At 47.7% G+C, this 17,753-nt stretch overlaps 1 protein-coding gene across 4 annotated transcripts; it reads left to right on the top strand.

The window, feature by feature from the left end:
* Nucleotides 1-808: 808 nt before the first annotated feature.
* On the top strand, nucleotides 809-17,634 carry CERS5 (ceramide synthase 5). 4 transcript variants are annotated; one of them, XR_008484157.1, is made up of 11 exons: nucleotides 812-1,011; nucleotides 5,628-5,733; nucleotides 7,592-7,722; nucleotides 8,546-8,603; nucleotides 9,122-9,172; nucleotides 9,434-9,526; nucleotides 10,779-10,907; nucleotides 11,487-11,593; nucleotides 13,743-13,899; nucleotides 14,814-14,911; nucleotides 16,421-16,504. XR_008484157.1 is itself a non-coding variant. In XM_054293557.1 (11 exons), the coding sequence occupies exons 1-11, from the start codon at nucleotides 812-814 to the stop codon at nucleotides 16,571-16,573; spliced, it is 1,215 nt and encodes a 404-aa protein (XP_054149532.1). In that variant the 3' UTR covers nucleotides 16,574-17,634. The 4 variants fall into 4 exon arrangements, 3 of the variants coding, with proteins under 3 accessions (XP_054149531.1, XP_054149532.1, XP_054149530.1); XM_054293557.1 differs by having other exon boundaries at nucleotides 14,882-14,911; nucleotides 16,421-17,634; XM_054293556.1 differs by lacking the exon at nucleotides 14,814-14,911 and having other exon boundaries at nucleotides 809-1,011; nucleotides 16,421-17,634.
* The last annotated feature ends 119 nt before the right edge of the window (nucleotides 17,635-17,753 follow it).

The raw sequence follows: 17,753 nt of genomic DNA, 5'->3' as shown, positions 1-17,753 counted from the left end.
CGACATCACGGCCGTGACATGGCGGGACGGTTGGGGTGTCCTGTGCAGGGTCAGGAGTCGGACTTTGATGATCCTCGTGGGTCCTTTCTCAGTATATTCTGTGACCGGTGGTTCTGTCACTTTTTGGCTCTGCCTCTGTAACTCAGTGGTTCTGTGAATTTTTTTTCCGTCACTCCGGGTCCGTTCCCTCAGGGCGCTCTGAGGGGGCGGCGGGGCCGTGCGCGCGCTCCTCCCTCACGAGCCCGGGCGCGCCTCACGGGCGGGAACGCGGGGGCGCCGCACTGCGCATGCTCCAAAGTAACGGGCCGCGCGCGGGGCCCGGGGGAACCCCCGTGAGCGACGGCCTGGCCCCCATGAGCGGCGGCCGCAGTGAGGGCCGGGCTCAGGTGTGCCGGTGAGCGCCGGGACCTCGTCCTGGCCTCGTTTGGTGGCTGTGGCGACCGCCAGAACTGCGGCCCCTGGGAGGGGGGGCGCCAGGCGATAAAGGGCGCGGTCTCCTCCCAGCTCCGCACCGCCTGTGACGGACGATGCAATAAGGGGAGCGGTATATTCCAAGCCCGCCCCTTACGGGCCGTGGCCGGGCGGTGAGAGGCGCGGCCTCCTCCAACCCCGCCCGGCCGTGTCGGTGGCACCGTGTGGCAGCGGCGGCGGGGCTGAGGCGATGAGGGGCGAGGTCTCCCCCAGCGCCGCCCCGTCGGGGCCGGGGCTGCCGCCCGATTCGCGGCCGCCGTGATGGGCAGGGCGGGGCTGGCGCTCGGCCGCGCCCCCGTGTCTGTGGCGGCCGCCCGAGCGCGGCGGCGGCAGGCGGAAGATGGCGGCGGCCGCGGCGGCGGCGCTGCGGGCCTGGTTCTGGAACGAGCGGTTCTGGCTCCCGCACAACGTGACGTGGGCGGACCTGGCCGGCGAGCCGGGTCCGCCGGGCAGCGGGCTGCAGTACCCGCGGGCCGCTCACGTCCTCTCCGCCTTCCCGCTGGCGCTCGGCATCTTCGCCGTGCGGCTGCTCTTCGAGAGGTGAGCGCGGGGCCGCCCCCGGGGCGGCGGGGCCGGGAGGCGCCGGGGTCTGTGAGCACCGGGCCGGCCCGGGGGGCGGCTCGGCGGGGGCTCCCCCGCACCCTGCGGGGCCTCCGCGAGGCCCTTCGTGCGTGGAAAGGGGACATTGTGTAATCCCGGGAGTCTGTCGCGGGAGTCGTGTCTGTCGCTACATGCACAAGCCCGTGGGGCTCTACTGCCCTGGATCTGGGTAACGAGAGGCCCCTCCAGTCCGATGGTGCTGAGGTAGTGCCAAGAAAAATCCCATGTTTTATACAGGAATTCACTTTTCCTCCTGCTCCTGCCCGGGAGAGCCTCGCAGGGTGACGGACGGAGCTGGCGGCTCCGCACTTGGCTTCCGTGTGTGCTTTATTGTACTTTCCCTGAGTTCCTGGATGAGGAAATAGGGCTCGTTCTCATGGCCTGATGCATTATTAAATACTCGGTGGCTCTCCCTCGTCTCAGGCACGATGGATGCGAGTGCGGACCTTCATCTCTGCCCATCAACAGGTGTAAAACGGGATTCCTCATTTACCTGGGCATCCATAAACGTGAGCTCAGCCGCGGGGCACAGGTAGATCCTGTGTGTGTGGTGTGGATCTGCCACAGCCACGCAGTGTGTGGGTGGCAGAGATATTAATTAGTAAAGCGGCTTACTTAGGAAACCCTTAGGTGAAACGGACCAAGACACCCTGTATTGCTGTGCACGTAGTTCATTAAACATTGATTTAATCTTAAATTTCTGCCTTGAAAGGGCAGAAGTTGGCCAGGTTGGATGGACTTGGAGCAGCTTAGATTAGTGAAAGTGTCTCAGCCCATGGCAGGGGGTGGGGCTGGGTGAGCTTTAAGGTCCTTTCCAACCCAAACCATTCCATGATTCCATAGGTATTTTCTAAGCATGAAAAAGGCTGCAGGACTAAAGTGAGTGGGAATTGAGTTGGTTTTTTTTTTCTGTGGGTTTTCTTTAAGAAGTGTGAATTTTCCTGAGCTTTCAGAAATTAAGAGGTGGTTGGGATGAAGTAAAAAGATGGCAAATATAGGAGGAAAATGAAGCAGGTCAGCAGAGAGGTGAGAAATTGAGAGGCTCTATTTTCTCTATGCTGTCTTTCTGCCCTTAGGAAAAGGCTTCAGAGAACCCAGGAACACGCATGGCACTGCCAAAATCCCACCTCAGCTTGGTGTGTGCTGGTCCTGGTCAAACTTGCCAGGACACAAGGAAAGGAGGTTTTGAGACACAATAAAAACTATGTTATGGGGAGGTTCCTAATCCAGATGTCGGTCTGGGGTTGAGGTGCAGAATATTCTCTTTTCCTGGAGTTGTTGGGGAAGATGCACTACACCTGATGGCACACTGCTCAAGGCAGCATTTACTATGTCCTGATAATGTCTCCCTGGTTTATGAAATTTCTTTTGTGATGTTAATTTAGGGTGGAGTGAAATGATGATTTAACTCCTGAGCCTGCAGAGCAAAGCTCAGAGGCCGAGGTTCTGGTTCCTGAGGGGGTTGTTCCTGATCTCAGCTGTGTCTCAGTGGTGTCCCAAAGTGAAAGCAGATTGTCACAGCCCATCTCAGGCAGTTTCTAGTGTGTTTATTTTAAAAGTACATATCTTTGAATAAACTCCTTTCTGTTTCTTCCAGCCACTTTGAAGATGTCATAAAAGTTCAGCTTTGTCTCAATGAACTCCTGTGGTGCATTTATCCCAATTCAGGCTTTGATTGTGTCAAATGTCTCTCTTGACATACATTTCACAGTTGGACTTGGTGACTCAGAATGTGAATTACAGACTCGTGCAGCTCTTTTGGTTGAGCTCCTTCTTTTCTCTCTCCTTTTGCAGCTCCTCACTGTGAGGAGGTGCTTTGTGCTACAACACTGACACTTTTCTGTTAGTTAGAATTCCACTAAAAACTACCTTTTACATCCTGGCATTGGCAAAATAATAATTCATTTGTCTGTCTGTGGAAAGTTTATGACTGTAGGGGCGAGGCAGGACTCATAGAGGAAGGTAAAGACAGTGGAAAGTGAGAGGGTGAGGATTGGTTAAATCTTAACACAGTGAAATTGAGAGATTATGAAATACAAACTCAAAAAGTGCATATTCAATACATCTCACTTTGGAGATTGTTCTTCCTTTAAGAGCTGTAATAAACCAAACTGGAATGTTCATAAAGAAACGTTTTTGTCAAGCATAACATCCCTGAGAACTATTTGTTCTAACACATGAGTCTGTGGACTTGAAAATTGGTTTTAAAATCAGTGTGTGTTAACAACTGGTGTGAAAGGGTAGGCTGGGGTGTGAGCTGATCCCTGCTGATAAATATTTAATAGAAGTATTTATGTGATGAGAGTTTCTTGCTGGAAGGTGTGGCAGTAAGTTGACCTTGGGCACAGTTCGTTGCCGTTGGGATTTCTATAGAATCATAAAATCATTTAGATTAAAAGGGACCTTTCAAGGCCACCTCAGCCAATCCTCTCCTCACGGCTAGGCCAGTGTTCAGGGAGCTCAGGTCACCCGTGGGCTTCTGCTGTTCAGTTTGAATATCCCTGAGAATGGAAATTCTGTCTGGGCAGCATTTTTGTCTATTTTGGGGGTTGTGCAGAACTTTGTCACTGTGGGATTCAGTGCAAAACACATCTGAAAACCTGCTCTGGGATCAGAAATTTAAAGTGTGAGTTCACCTTGCTGAGTTTACCTCAATAGCAGGTCAGCTTGGGGTTTTCCTGTCTGAGCAGGGCATTCACCACTCACTTCATATTCTACCTTCAAGTTCACATGTGAACTTCTGTGCTGCACTTGTGGCATATCCTGCAGGAAAGCAGAGTATAAAGACATTTAATACTTTTTAATACTTGATTTTTTTTTACATTTCTTGTGGGGGTCTTGCCAAATGTTTCATAACATCAGGACAGGATTTCTGGCTGGTGGTCTGGATTATGGCGGAAGCCGTGAGCCTTTGGAGCCAAGCTCAAAGGAAATCACTCCTTCCTTTTTTATTTTTTAATTATTTTTTTTTTTAAGCTGTGGGTGTTGAAATGTAGTTTAGCATGTCCAGAGACAGGAGCAGAGCTGGGAAGGGTCTGGAGCATGAGGAGAGGCTGAGGGAGGTGGGAAAGGGGCTCAGCCTGGAGAAAAGGAGGTTCAGGGCTGACCTTGTGGCTCTGCACAACTCCTGACAGGAGGGTCAGGTTGGGCACCAGGAGGGATTTCTTCATGGAAAAGGTGGTCAGGCCTTGGAAGGGGCTGCCCAGGGAGGTTTGGAGCCCCCATCCCTGGAGATGTCCAAGGATGTGGCACTCAGTGCTCCGGGCTGGGGACAAGGAGGGGATCAGGCACAGCTTGATGATCCTGCAGGGATTTTTAACCTCACAGATCCTGGATGGAGACACAGGAAGAGCTGGGGCAGCCAGGGAAGCCTGGGCCCACAGTGACCATCGTTTGTTTAGTGTTTTCTGAGAGCTGGGTGTTCCTCTGGGATCAGTCACAAGCTGATCTGTAATTCCTCAAGGGAAAACTCCACGACCTGGGACAGTTCTTAAAAACAGCCACAGATATTTGTTCCTGAAGCACTAAGTGAGTATTCCTGAGAATAGTTACTGTTGGAGCACTTAGAGCCACAAGTCTCCTGAATTTTAATCTTTCCACTTAAACACGAGGAGAAATTGTAACAATTGTGGTCAGAAAAAGCAGCATTTTCTGCTTGGTGGCACTGGGAGGCTCCTAAATATGTGTAATTTCAGTTTAGCTCTCTCTGTGAAAGCAAAATGGTTTTAATGATTCAAATGTTGTGTCCTTTTCAAAATCAGTTTGAGAAACAGGTTCTTCCTCAAAATAACTTGATTAAACTGAATTTTGCTCCTTTTGCCCACCAACAGGAGAGGGACAATTCATGTGTCAGGTAATGCAGACATTTCCCTTGGAACCCTGAGCCCGTTCTGACACAAACCTGCTCATTTGGAACATGTTTATTATATTTGTTTTAGTTTCAAACCCAGGCTTGTTTCCAGAGTCTGTGCTGTAAAATCCAGGAAGAGTTAAATCAGTTTGGAATACACAGAGCACATGGGATGGATGAGATCCCAAGATCAGGGATCTTTCAGACTGGTGCACTTGCATCTTCCTGTCTGTCCTGAAGGAAAGGAGCCACTTTATTTTCCCCCCAAGAAAAAGTTACTTTTGGGAGCTTGTGTCACTTGAACTTCCCTTTTTTCTGAGCTGTGTGACACCAAGGCCTATTTTGGAAACAAGATGCTTTGGTTTAGGGCTTCATCTCCAGCATTTCTGTTCACAGCAGACTGCTATCAGTCTATTGTTTTATTGCTGAGGAATGAGAATCTCCCTGGGGAACACATTCAGATCCTTACAAGCCAAGGGCATTAAGATTTAATTTTTCATTCTGGTGTGCACAGGATGTGGTGTCTGTAGTTGCCATGTGGACTAATAAAAGAAATTTCTTCACCTGGGAAGCAGTGGAATGGAGATTTCAAAAGCTTTTTCACCAGGTTTTGCAGGTGGTGACAAATCCAGGTCCTTGTGATTCAGGCAGAGGAAGGAAATAAATATCTTGTTTTAATCCAGCTCTTTCTGGGCAATTCTTGCAGGTTTATTGCCAAGCCATGTGCCATAAACCTTGGCATTCAGGACAGTGGACCTCACAGAGCCCAGCCCAATGCAATTTTAGAGAAAGTGTTTACATCCATCACTAAGGTGAGTCACACTTCAAATTCCTGCTCCATTCCAAAGGGGATGGAGGCTTGGAAGTGTCTCAGGGGGGGCTTTTGCTTCCACTTTTCTGGATTGAGATACACATTTCACACTCTACTTCCACAAGTGGGCTCATTCTGGTTTTACTTTGCCTCTGGCAGGTCCTTCTGGTGGCAAAGTAAATTCCCTTTATGGTGAGCCATGGTTTTGTGCACAGAAGAATCTTCTTTGGGATACAGATGTTCCCCTGATGGACAGGCCTGAGCTGCTTCCTTCAGTTCCCTGTCTTTGGTCCAATTGGACAGTGGGGATTCTTGGTTTAACAAGAGATTTCCCAGCATCTTCCACTTTTATTGGGAAAGGGTTCCTCTTTTTCTTGAGCTCAGTTCCTTTTCTGATTTTATTGGTTTTATTGTGAAAGTCTTCCTCTCATTTTTGCCATTTACTGTAAACCTGGGCAGCAGCTGTCAGTGGAAGGGGATTATTCAGGGAGGTGTTCAGTCAGTGAAGGATGTCCTGATGAAGGGCAGGACATTCAGTGGTGGCTGCAGGTGTTTCTTTGGGTTGTTTCCTTCTTTCCCTTAAGCTCACAGATTTACAGAATCCCACTGTACTTTATCCAGCATTGAATAAGTGCAATAGATTTTCATTAAAGATAACAAAATGGAAGGTTTTCTGTTGAGATTTGGTGATGCTGAACCTCATCTATTGGAGCAGATAAAGGGAAATTCTATAAAAACTTCAAAAACTTGCCTTGTGGGAACATTAAAGTTTTGAGGCATTTGAAATGATGTGTGAACTGAAAAATCCCCAGAATCTGATGCCCTTTGTTGGAAGAACTTTAATGCCGGGGATGTCCTTGAAATTGATGTGCAGGCTGTGCAGAATTTGTCTGGCTGATGGAACCTTTATCTGTCCCAGTGTGCTGTGGGGTTTGGGGAGTCAGGCTGGGGTGGCCCTGGTGCAGGGGAAGGATTTCCCTGCTGCTCTGAGCTGGGAGCTCTGCCTATGGTGCTTTCCCCACCATTAAATCCCAGGAAAGTGCTGAGGGATTGGCAGGACAGTCGTGGTCTCAATGCTGAAAATCAGATTACTCTGATTTTGGTGTTCAGCTGATGAACTGATGATTTTTTATTAAGTCAACATTCTGCATTTGTGGTTGGTATGTAACTAAATTAGTAAAATGTGTTTATCATCTTTCAGCTCTGGCAGAGCTGATCTGAATTATCTCACTCCTGGCCTATTATAGAGGGAACTACCAGGTTAGGTTCACTTTGATAAATCCATTTATGTTCATTAAAACAGGTGGAGAACAGGAATATATAATATTTATATTTGTCATTGAAGTACTTCAGTCTTCCAATACATTTTCATTTATAAACTTTGATAACAGAAATAACACCATTTCTACAGTGCCTTTATGGAATACACAAATATCTACTGTGTTAAACCGACTCTTACTTTAAAGTTTCCCTGTCCTTGCTGTGAGTAGCAAATCTTAAGCTTTGCTGCTGAGTTCTGGGCTGCTTGAAATGATGTTCAGCTTTAACAGGTAGGACAGAACACTTTAACAGCTCCTCCCCCCAATTACCAGACAGAACAGTCACATCTTTTGTCTTAATGTGCTGTCAGCTGATGAAATAGGTGAGGAAATGCTCAACCAAAACCATTCTGAGTAATTAAGTAATTAGTGGCTTATGAAGGTTAAACCTGAACGTTTGTGGCAATGGGTTCTTGCTTCCAGACTCTGTGGTCCCTTCCTGGTGTGGTTTTTGTTATCTGTGCATTATTTCTGTCATAGTGCAGGACTGAAAGTAGCTTGAGGAGTGGGAGAAATGACATTTGTTTCATTTTCCTTCAGTCTCCAGATGGAAAAAGGTTAGAAGGCTTGTCCAAGCAGCTGGACTGGGACGTCCGAAAGATCCAGCGCTGGTTTCGGCATCGGAGGAACCAGGACAAACCCACCACCCTCACGAAATTTTGTGAGAGCATGTATGTTTGTGCAGAGGGGCTTCATCTTAGAGCTCTGCCAGACAGGGCCAAAATTCCTGTCCAAGCAAGCAGGGCAGTTAAAGGAGGTTTTGAAATTCTGAACTATTTTGTGGGCATGCCTGAGAGACCAGAATGGGATGCAGGGGTCAGTGCTGGGCGGCTTTAGACACTGGGCCAGGTCCTTTGTGGCACTTGAGTGTCTGTGTGTCCCTGTGTCTGTCTGTCTGTGTCCATGTCTGTCCCTGTCTGTGTGTCCCCATGCCACACTGGCTGGGACACTCCTGCAGGCCCCATTCCCACCCAGAGCTCGTTCCCATTCCCACTTTCTGGCTTTCCCAGTCCCAGACACTCCTTGGCTTCCTTTTCTTCTCTTTTCAGCCCATTCTTTGTTCCCCATTCCCTCCAAGCTCCTGCAGTTTTCTCTGTAGTGCAATAGAACCTCAGCATTTTCCTGACTTGTTTCTCCTCTGCTGGTTTCTTTCCTTTCCAGTAACTTTCAATTCCTCCCCCAGTATGGTTTTGTCTACCTAAAGCCACAAGGTAAGAGGGAAATATCCATACATCTGGGTGACAACAGCTTTGCTTGATTTGTTGTCTCTTAAATATGGAATGATGCATGTTCACCCTGAGTTCAAACCTGGCTGTTGATGCAAACCCAAGTGTGGTGTGAAAACTCTTCAGTAGGTTTATGTTACCTGAAATGTTTAGCAATGAAGACTTTTCAGGTGTCAGATTTTTCCCAATTATTTAAATTAATTTTACAAATGCTAATCAAAACCTGATTCTATGTCCTAAGTTTATTTTTTACTTTTTTTTTTCCCAGGTGGAGATTTACATTTTATTTCAGTATATTTTTTTATGGAATCAGGTTTCTCTGGACGGTGAGTTGCTCTGTCACCCACGCTGTTGTTCTGTGTGGCTGCAGTTGAATGATCCCTGATTTGGGCTCCTGGGGGTTCTGTTCAAGACCTTCTTTACACTGTAGGGAAGCTTCTGTACAGAGCTGTCATTTTGGAAATAATAGAAAATGATTTGATGTGTTACCCCAGAATGCTGGAAAAAAACAAGATGGATTTTGGGTTTTCTTTGCTATGGAAAGCTGCTCCTTTTTATTTCTTTCCCTCTTCAAGGGATACAGGTTCATCTCCTTGGCTCTTTATTATTATTAGAGCTGTATGATTATTCTAGAAATTTCCATTGCAGCAGACCTCACATTGACAGCACAAATTATACTTTAAATCACTAGGGTGTTTTACAGTAAATGTAGTTTGAATGGCAGAATAAAGGTGAAATTTCAGTGAGCCAGTGCCAGGTGACTTTAGGTGCTGGGGTTATATAAAACTGGGGTTTTATATAACTTTTTATTTATATATAATAAAAACCTACCTATTCCCTTTAGGCACCCTGGTTTTGGGATACACGACAGTGCTGGTACAACTACCCTTTCCAGGTATGAGAGAAACACCTCCTAAATTCCAACTTTTTGGACAATTTCAGTTTTTATTTTTGTTATTGACACTGGATTAAATTTACTCTTTGTGCCTTTACATCCTGGTTAGGTTTGGCAGCAGCAGGATTTCCTCAGATACATCTGACTCAGTTAATTTATGGTTTATTAAAGTGGGATGGAAAAGGAGGAAGGAAAAAAGTTATTTTAATGTAAATTTTGAATTATTTTGTCTTGTAACTGTGCTTTCTTTGTGTTTTCCAGCCTCTAACATCCAGGCTTTATTATTACTATATCTTGGAGCTGGCCTTCTACTGGTCCCTCATGTTTTCTCAGTTTACAGACATTAAAAGGAAGGTGAGATGACCCAGAATTGCATTAACCACTCAATAGCTATAATGAAAACAATAATAATAAATAGGACTAACAAAAAATGGGAGTGTGCCTGGCCAGGAAAGCTAAAATGTAGTGATAATTATGTTTTCTTCCTCATTTACCTTTGTGAGCCCTGAGAAAAAGGGAGGAGCAAGGCTGACCTGGTGTATCCTTGAGTTCCTTTCACCTTCCAGGGGACAGAGCAGCTTCACTCAATACCTCCCAATCAAAAGTTAACAAATCATTGCCTAAAAATAGATTTAACTGAAAGGCTTGCAAGAAAATGAGCTGCTCAATGCAGTGCCTTGCTGAAGCTGCTGAGGAAATGGCAAATGTTAAGGAAATAATAACTGGGATTTTGAAAGGAATTTCTCCTCTGTGTGAGGAGCAGATGATGAGTGGTTGCAGTTGCTCAGATCTAATTCTGTCGTGCTGTGTTCCAGGATTTGGTTATTGTTGCTGTTGGAGAACAGTCCCAGTAAATCCTGGCTTATTTGCTTCCTTTACATGAGCTGCAAAGCAGCAAATTACCCCAATTTTTGCATTGGCTGTTAAAAAACAAGTTTACCCAGGCTTTTTGTGCTGAAATATGAGCAGGTGGTGCATGTGGAATACAGTGGAGCTGCAGACAGGGAGTGATGAACAACTCTGGGGCTGTGTTTGTAATATTTCATTTTGACTTTAACAAGTGGATGACATTCCCCACAGCAGCAGGGTGAGGTACAGGGAGCCAGGGGCTGAAGTGCAAACCAGCCCTGAATATTGTGCATTGTAAACAGTTTTTGTTCTTCCTGCTGAGTTTACCTGGTGTTCTGTGCCTGCTCTGCCCTGGCAGGGTTTGGTCACTGCCAGCAGTAGCAGCAGCACTTAAATGTGTCCCAGGAGCTGAGGGGACTTCAGTGTGTCTGAAAAACAGAAGGAGATAAAAATAAGGGTCACCTTGTCCTCTGAATCTCATCTGTGGGTTCTGCAGGTACAGCTGTGTGTGTGCCAGGGAGACTGTGCTGATCCCTGAGCAGGCAGAGCTCTGACTTGAGCAGCACCAAAGCTGAGAGATCTTTCTGGAAGCTTTTGTGGAGATGGTGGGAGTGTGATGAGCTGTGATTGCTGTGGAGTCACAGCCTGAACCCAAGGAATCCTGGGACCCCAGTGACTCAGTTGGGTGGCTCTGTTCCAAACTTTTGCATTTGTGTGACAACCAAGGAATCTTCATTCCTGGTTTTCCTGTTTCCAGGACTTCCTGATCATGTTTGTCCATCACCTGGCCACGATTGGACTGATCACGTTCTCCTACATGAATAACATGGTGCGGGTTGGAACTCTGGTGCTGTGCCTCCATGATGCTTCAGATTTCCTCTTGGAGGTGAATTTCCTTTCAATCTTTGCATCCCTAATGCTGGTGTGATCTCAGGGGAGCAAGCTGACATTCTTTGTTCTTGATAAACTGCTTTAAATGTGCCATGAAATTCGTGCTGCTGATCCTGCCTTGTCAGCTTTTCCTCCAAACTGCTTGGGTGCTGAGAGTCACAAAACCATGGAATGGTTTGGGTTGGAAAGAACCTTAAAGATCACCCAGTTCCACTATCCCAGGTTGCTCCAAGTCCCATCCAGCCTGGCTTTGGAGACTTCCAGGGATGGGGCAGCCCCAGCTTCTCTGGGTGACCTGTGCCAGGGCCTCTCCGCCCTCTCAGACGGGATGATTGTATCCTCTGGCAGTTTGAAGCCATTCCCCCTTGTCCTGTCACTCCAGCCCTTGTAAATATTCCCTCCCACTATTCTTGTAGGACCACACAGATAACAGTATAAAAATAGTAATACAATGTAATAATCCCTCTGTTCCAAACTGTACAAATGTGATTGAGAATTTTTTGCCTCTCTCCAGCCCGGTAATTTCAAGAGTGCACAAAGGGAGTAATATTTGCATGTTTATCGTCTCTTGTAGGCTGCAAAACTGGCCAATTATGCCAAGTACCAACGTGTGTGTGATGCTTTCTTCATGCTCTTTGGGGTCGTGTTCATCGTGACCCGCCTGGGCATTTACCCTTTCTGGTAAGCACCTGCAGCTGGGAGCTCCTGCTTGTTCTCCCACTCCTTTCAGCACAGCTTTTGTTTTAGGCTTTTCCCAAGCATCCCAGCTGCTCCTCCAGGCAGCCTGGAGCAGCACAGGGCCCAGGTGCTGTTTGGGACAGGAGGTTTGAGCAGGCACATGAAGAAATCTCAGATCCCAGAGTCCCATCACAGCTGCAGTGATGGCAGAGTCAGCCAGAATTGCTCTGAGAGGCTTTTGAAGGATTCTCTGCTTCTCTGAAGAAGTTCTAGAAATAATTACAAGTAATGCACAGTCTCTTGAGGTCATTTTTGTTTGTTTTTGGCTTAGTCATCACTGCAGTTTCTGATTCTAATGACACTTCTGTCCTGTCCTTGTATCGTGACTATTCAGAGCCTGAAATAGGTCTGAGGTTTCTTGGGAGGTAAAACCCTGGGTAAATGGCTTAGAGAGAATCATCCCATAATGAGATTCCCTCTCACCTCAGTAGGTCAGACCTGGAGCAGTGCTTTGGTTAATGAGCTGTTGTCATTTATTGTGTGTGGTGGCAATTTGGTTGCACCATTTTACTGCCTGCATTTATTTCCTAGGCCATGGACACCTGGCATTCCCATTCTTTCTGGGTGCCTGCTAGGCAGCAACAATCCTTTCACTTTTTAGCTCAGGGTTGCAGTTAAAGCTCTTGCTTATTTTCCAGTAAATGCACCAAAGGACACTGGATGAAGAAGAGCTTTAATTCCTATTTCTTCATAGGCTCCTTCCAGGGACAAAATAGAGATTTGTTTTAGCAGCTGCTGTTCTGTCTCTTACCTCACACCAGTGCTCAGCATCCTGTAAATCTTTAATGTGTTTTCCACAGGCTGTAATGTCACTCCTCAGCTTTGTGGAGCAATCTGGCAAGCTGCAGCAGCACTGCAGGCCCTGCACGTGCATTCCCTTCCCTAATTAGTAAAGTAAAACATCAGCATATCTCTGGAATTGCATTTAATTCTTTCATAAACCTGCTAGGAGTTAAATACTTCTGGAGCTGCCTTTTGGGGGATTTTGCTTCTTGTTTGAAAGGCTTGTTTTGTTTTTCTTGTGTTAAAAGCTGTGTGAAATTAATGTGGTTGTTAAAGGTCTCTCCATACCTCTCTGCATCATAAAATCTAAAGTGTTTATTAAATTGCTGAAGGACTGGCAATAACTCCCAGCAACAAGAACAGCAAAACAGTAATGAAAGAAACACAAAGCTTGGGCCATAAAGCAGTTTTTGAGTTTTCCAGCCTGGCTGGAGGAATCTATAAAACTCTGAGGGAAGAGAAGAGCACCCAGGGAGGGAGGGAGGCCTTCAGGGGACAAAATTCCTTCCTGATCCCAGAATCCTTAAGGTTGGAAATGCCCTCCAAGACCACTGAGTGCAGCTGTGACTGATCCCCACCGGAGCAGTGAGTGCCACATCCAGCTGTTCCTTGGGCACCTCCAGGAATGGGGACTCCAAACCTCCCTGGGCAGCACCTCCAGTGCCTCACCACCCTTTCCATGAAGAAATTCCTGCTGATGTCCAACCTGAACCTTCCCTGGTACATCCCTCTTGTCCTGCTGTTACTGGGAGCAGAGGCTGACACCCCCCAGCTGCCCCCTCCTGTCAGGGAGTTGTGCAGAGCCAGAAGGGCCCCCCTGAGCCCCCTTTTCCCCAGCTGTTCCAGCTCTGGACATTCTCCAGCCCCTCAATATCTCCTTGCTGTGAGGGCCCAGAACTCACAGAGGGGCAATCCCTGCCCTGCTCCAGTGCCCACCCTATTTTTGATATGATTTTTGATCTTTAAATCTGGGTGAAAGCTGCCCAAGCAGGAAGGTGTTAACAGTTGTTTTGGTGACCAGAGCAGCCTGACATCACTTCCTGTGAGGTTGTTATAAATAAGTGCTTGTGCTTTGGAGAAGAAAATTGGCAGCAGATCCATGTGTGTGTAACCAAATTGCAGCACATTCACATGTTGTGTTTTGTTGCTCAGTTCAAATGCTCCTAATGAGCTTTACTCAGTCTCCTGACTCTGGCAGGAGCAGAGCAGCAGATGCTCAGTGAGACACAAACTGTTGTGCATCTGGCCTGGCACCTCCAGTCAGAGCCGAGCCCAGCTGATCTGAAATGCGTTTGTGGATCTCTTTCAGGATTTTGAACACGACCCTGTTTGAAAGCTGGGAGCTGATCGGCCCCTACCCCTCCTGGTGGCTGTTCAACGGGCTCCTGGTGACCTTGCAGGTCCTGCACGTCATCTGGTCCTACCTCATCATCCGCACGGCCTCCAAGGCCCTGGTGAGGGGCAAGGTAAGCCTCAGGGAGGCTTCTGGCTCCTCCTTCCTACAAACCCCACTAAGGAATTGTGAGAAATTGAGCTTTTCAGTGAGGGCTGGTGTTGGTTCTTAAGGGATTTGCATCAAGAGTTCACAAAAATGGTGGTTTTTACATTGGTTGCTCTGCGTTTGTGAGTTCCCATGTGTGTTCAAGGCAGGGAGTCTCTCCTGGGCATGCAGGGGAATAACTCCATTTTCCAGTACATTCAAATGTCCTGAAATGGCAATTATGACACTTTTGTTGTGCACTCTGGAGTTTAAGGTGGTAGCAGGCTCTCTTTTGGACAGCAGGATGAACATACAGGATGTTTCCCTATGTCAGCCAATCCTTGGGGTGTGTTGGGGCTTCACTGGCTTCTGTCTGCCAGTGCAGGCACTGAACTGAGAGAAAAGGTTCCCAGGTTTTCAGTGGCTGTCAAAAATCACAGAATGGCCTGGGTTGGATGGGACCTTAAAGATCATCCAGGCTGGACAGGGCTTGGAGCAGCCTGGGATAGCGGAAGGTGTCCCTGCCCATGGCAGGAGGTGGAACAAGGTGAGCTTTAAGTTCCTTCCAACCCAGTCCATCCCATGATTCTATGAAACCAGCAAAAAAGCTGATTTAGTTGCACAAATGCTTTTTCCTATCAGATATTGATATTCTGATCTGGGTTTCCCTGATGGCTCTGCATTATTTTGTGTTTGACTTTAGCTGCCCCTACCCATGGAATGTGGCCTTGAAAAATATAAATATTCTGATTGACTCTGGGGACAAGCAGGTTTCAGGGTACGAGCTCTTCATCTGTTCCCCACAGCTGCTACTACAAATGCCTGATTTTCATTCTCTGCAGCTGTTTCTGTATCCTGAGTTCTACACCTTTTCCCTTTCCTTGGTTCTCTCCTGTCCAGGTGACCTAGCCAGAGAAAGGACTCTAAGCTCTGTCTTCTTCATTCTTTTCTCCTTTTCTCTGTGCCAGATTGGAGCTGGACAGTTTCACCCTGTGCATGTAAGTGTGACCTGTGTTTCTGTTTGTTCACTGAAACACATCTGTGTCGAGGCCCCAAGACAAAAGCAGAGCCCTGGTGCCTTCTCCTTCTCTCCCTGGTCCTGACAGAGTGCTAAAATATTGTTTTTTCCAAAGGTCAGAGCAATGTCCTGGGGTCTGTTCTCAGCTGCTGTCACCTGCCTGCACAACCTTCACTTTGTGCTTTTACACACCCACACACTCCAGTTTCTGTCTTTGCTCCCCATCAGCACCACACTGAGGGGGAGAGGGCAGGAGGAATTTACTCCTTTTTGTGAAAAGGAGTGAAGCAGTCACTTCTCCCCCAAGAACAGAAAAAATGTCAAGGGATTTCTGCTTCCTTCCAGTGCCTCTTTGAACTTCCAATATAGCAGGAGATTGGGGAAAGATAGCAAAAGTTCTGGCAACAGGCAGAAGCCAGGACATCCAGAAAGCTCCTGGAGATCATTAACTCCACCTGGCTTCCAGCCAGATCTTCCCTGGAGTTCAACCACTTCCTGCTGCTGCAGAGCCCTAACCCTGACTCCAGGAGAGCAGAGTGAAATCCTGGAAGCCTTGGAAAGCTGCAAGGCAGAGTGCTGGCACATGGAGTCACTGAGGCTGCAGAGGGAGGGGAGTGAGGGGCTGCTCTCCAGGCCCAGCTCACACTGGGGGGTTTGCTCTGGCACCTGCCACCACCCCAGCTGTGTGTTTGCAGCTGGGGCCACGTTTATGGGCTCTTCCCCTCCCCTCCTGCTGGGAAGGTTCAAAATCCCATGTGCAAGTCAAACAGAGCTGGATTTGCAGCAGTTTGAACTAAAGCATGCTCTGTAAGGAGACCTGGATCCCTGGGCTGAGGCTGCTGCTGTTCTGAGCAGGTGTTTGCTGGATCAGACACTGCCTTTATTCTCCATCCCTGTCCAAACAGGCTCCTGCTCCTAAATGGGATCTCCCAGATGAAGCACAGGCTGTGGGAATGGAGGTGCTCTGTTGGAGCAGTGATGTGATAAATAAAGCTGCTTAATTTTCAAAATAGCAAAGCTGCTCCCTGTAGGACAAAATGTTCTCTCTCAAACTGACACATTCCTGGTTTTTGGTTGTTGGACCCACTTGTGATCATGGCATGAGAAATTTTTGATTCAAAACAAATGGTTTAGAAAAACGGCCTTTAACTGATGTAGAGAGGAGCCCTTAGAGGACAAGAACACCACCAGATCTGTAAAAATCATCTGATCTGGTGAGAACAAGAGTGAAGTGCTTTCACAGATACACAGAATATTTGGGAAATGGAGCTCATCTTTCTAAATTGTCTTTTTCAGTGTCTGTGTCTTGCTCCTAATGTGATGACAGGCTCCTCCTTGGGAGCTTGAACTGAGCCAGGCTCAGATGTAGGAGGTAGATGTGAGTGAAGGTGGTTCATCACAGGGACACAACCTTCTAACTGCTGCTTTCTGTCAATTTTTCAACTCCCCTTCTCCTCTCCCACTCCCCAATTCTACTGGCAATGTTTAGGTGTCCAAGGATGACCGCAGTGACGTGGAGAGCAGCTCTGAGGAGGAGGATGTGACTTCCAACAGCACAAAAGGAATTTTCAGCACTTCCAGTAACGGTTCCAACCGCCTGAACGGCCACGTGGCCGGCGGCCAGTGGACAGGAGAGGAGTAAGGCCCTGGGCTGGCCTTGAGCAAACACGAACTTCTCTTTCAATATCTAGTTGTGTTGAGCTCCACATTCCCAAGTGATCTTTAATCAAAAACCCCTTCCCCAGAAACCTCCAGCAGACCCGAAACGGGCACAACCCTGACCAGTCAGAGGCTTTGCACGGCACAAGGGATGAAGCCAAGGAGCAGGGCAAAAACAAAGCTGCAGATTTCACTTCAAGCCATTTTGTACTTCAGAAGTACAGGAAACACCCCTGAGTCCTGTTGATATTTGCAGAGGTGTCTTTGTTTGTGACAAACTGGCTTTTACTGGGATCAGCTCGAGGCAGAGCAGGTTTGGACCGCAGGGTTCGGTGCCGCTCTGCGACGGTTCGCTCCCGGCAGCTGCAGCAGCTCTTGGTGCACTCCAGAAGCCACTTCAGAGCACAGAGAACGCAGGTTCCACGTGCCAGCTGCCCTGGGTGAGGCAGAGACTCTGCTCCCAGCTGAGCTTTGAACTGTGCTAGCCCAGAACCACTGCTCTGCCTCGCCCCAGGCCGCTGGGGAGGTCCCGGCTGCTCATCTCTGCTGGCACCAGGGACCAGGCCAGCATCTGCTGCCTCTTTTGGTGCTGCAAACCCCTCTGAAGTCTTGACCAAAGCCTTCTGCAAGGGGGTGGGGGGGTGGTTTATTGCCCCTGAGATAACCAGCATAATCCAGGCGTTTTAAATTGTTTCCTTCCTGTTGCAAATTGTGGGTTTGAAGACTTCTCTAGACCTACTGGATTCAGTTGGCTAAGCTGGCATCAGAGGGAGGCTCAGAACTGGTGGGCTGGGTTTAATTCTCCAAAAAATAATGTTTTGGTCCTGTACTCTGAGACAAGTGGTTGTTGCTGCTCTGATGCTAGAGCTGTGGAGGAACCCAGGGCTGGAAGAGCAGCCACACCGTGGGCTTTGCTTCTCTTTTTTTACTCAATGGTACTTGGGGGCAATGGAACGGTCAATCAGGAGCAGAATTTTGGAAACTTCTCAAAGTTGTTACCATTTTGTACTGTTGTTTACTCTTATCTCCAATTAAAAGTTGCTTCAGAAACCTGGGGTGATGTGTTTCAAATGGCTCCCTTGGCTGTCTCTGAGCACTTGTGCTGCTGCCAGGACAGGAGAAACAGCTTTTTGGAAGAACCGAAGTGATGGACTCATGGAATG

This window comes from Melozone crissalis, unplaced genomic scaffold (genome assembly GCF_028551555.1).
Source record: "Melozone crissalis strain CALT ecotype California unplaced genomic scaffold, PUWL_Pcris_2 ptg000160l_1, whole genome shotgun sequence".
Lineage (NCBI taxonomy): Eukaryota > Metazoa > Chordata > Aves > Passeriformes > Passerellidae > Melozone > Melozone crissalis.
Note: the sequence above shows the minus strand (reverse complement) of the source record. Positions and strands in the feature narration are given on the sequence as shown.

What these genes read in the sequence shown, in the direction of transcription:
- CERS5 (XM_054293557.1), top strand. Translation starts at nt 812, where the DNA reads ATGGCGGCGGCCGCGGCGGCGGCGCTGCGGGCCTGGTTCTGGAACGAG. An exon ending in ACGAAATTTTGTGAGAGCAT is followed by an intron (nt 7,723 to 8,545) that starts GTATGTTTGTGC and finishes TTTTTTTCCCAG; the next exon opens with GTGGAGATTTACATTTTATT. An exon ending in GAATCAGGTTTCTCTGGACG is followed by an intron (nt 8,604 to 9,121) that starts GTGAGTTGCTCT and finishes TATTCCCTTTAG; the next exon opens with GCACCCTGGTTTTGGGATAC.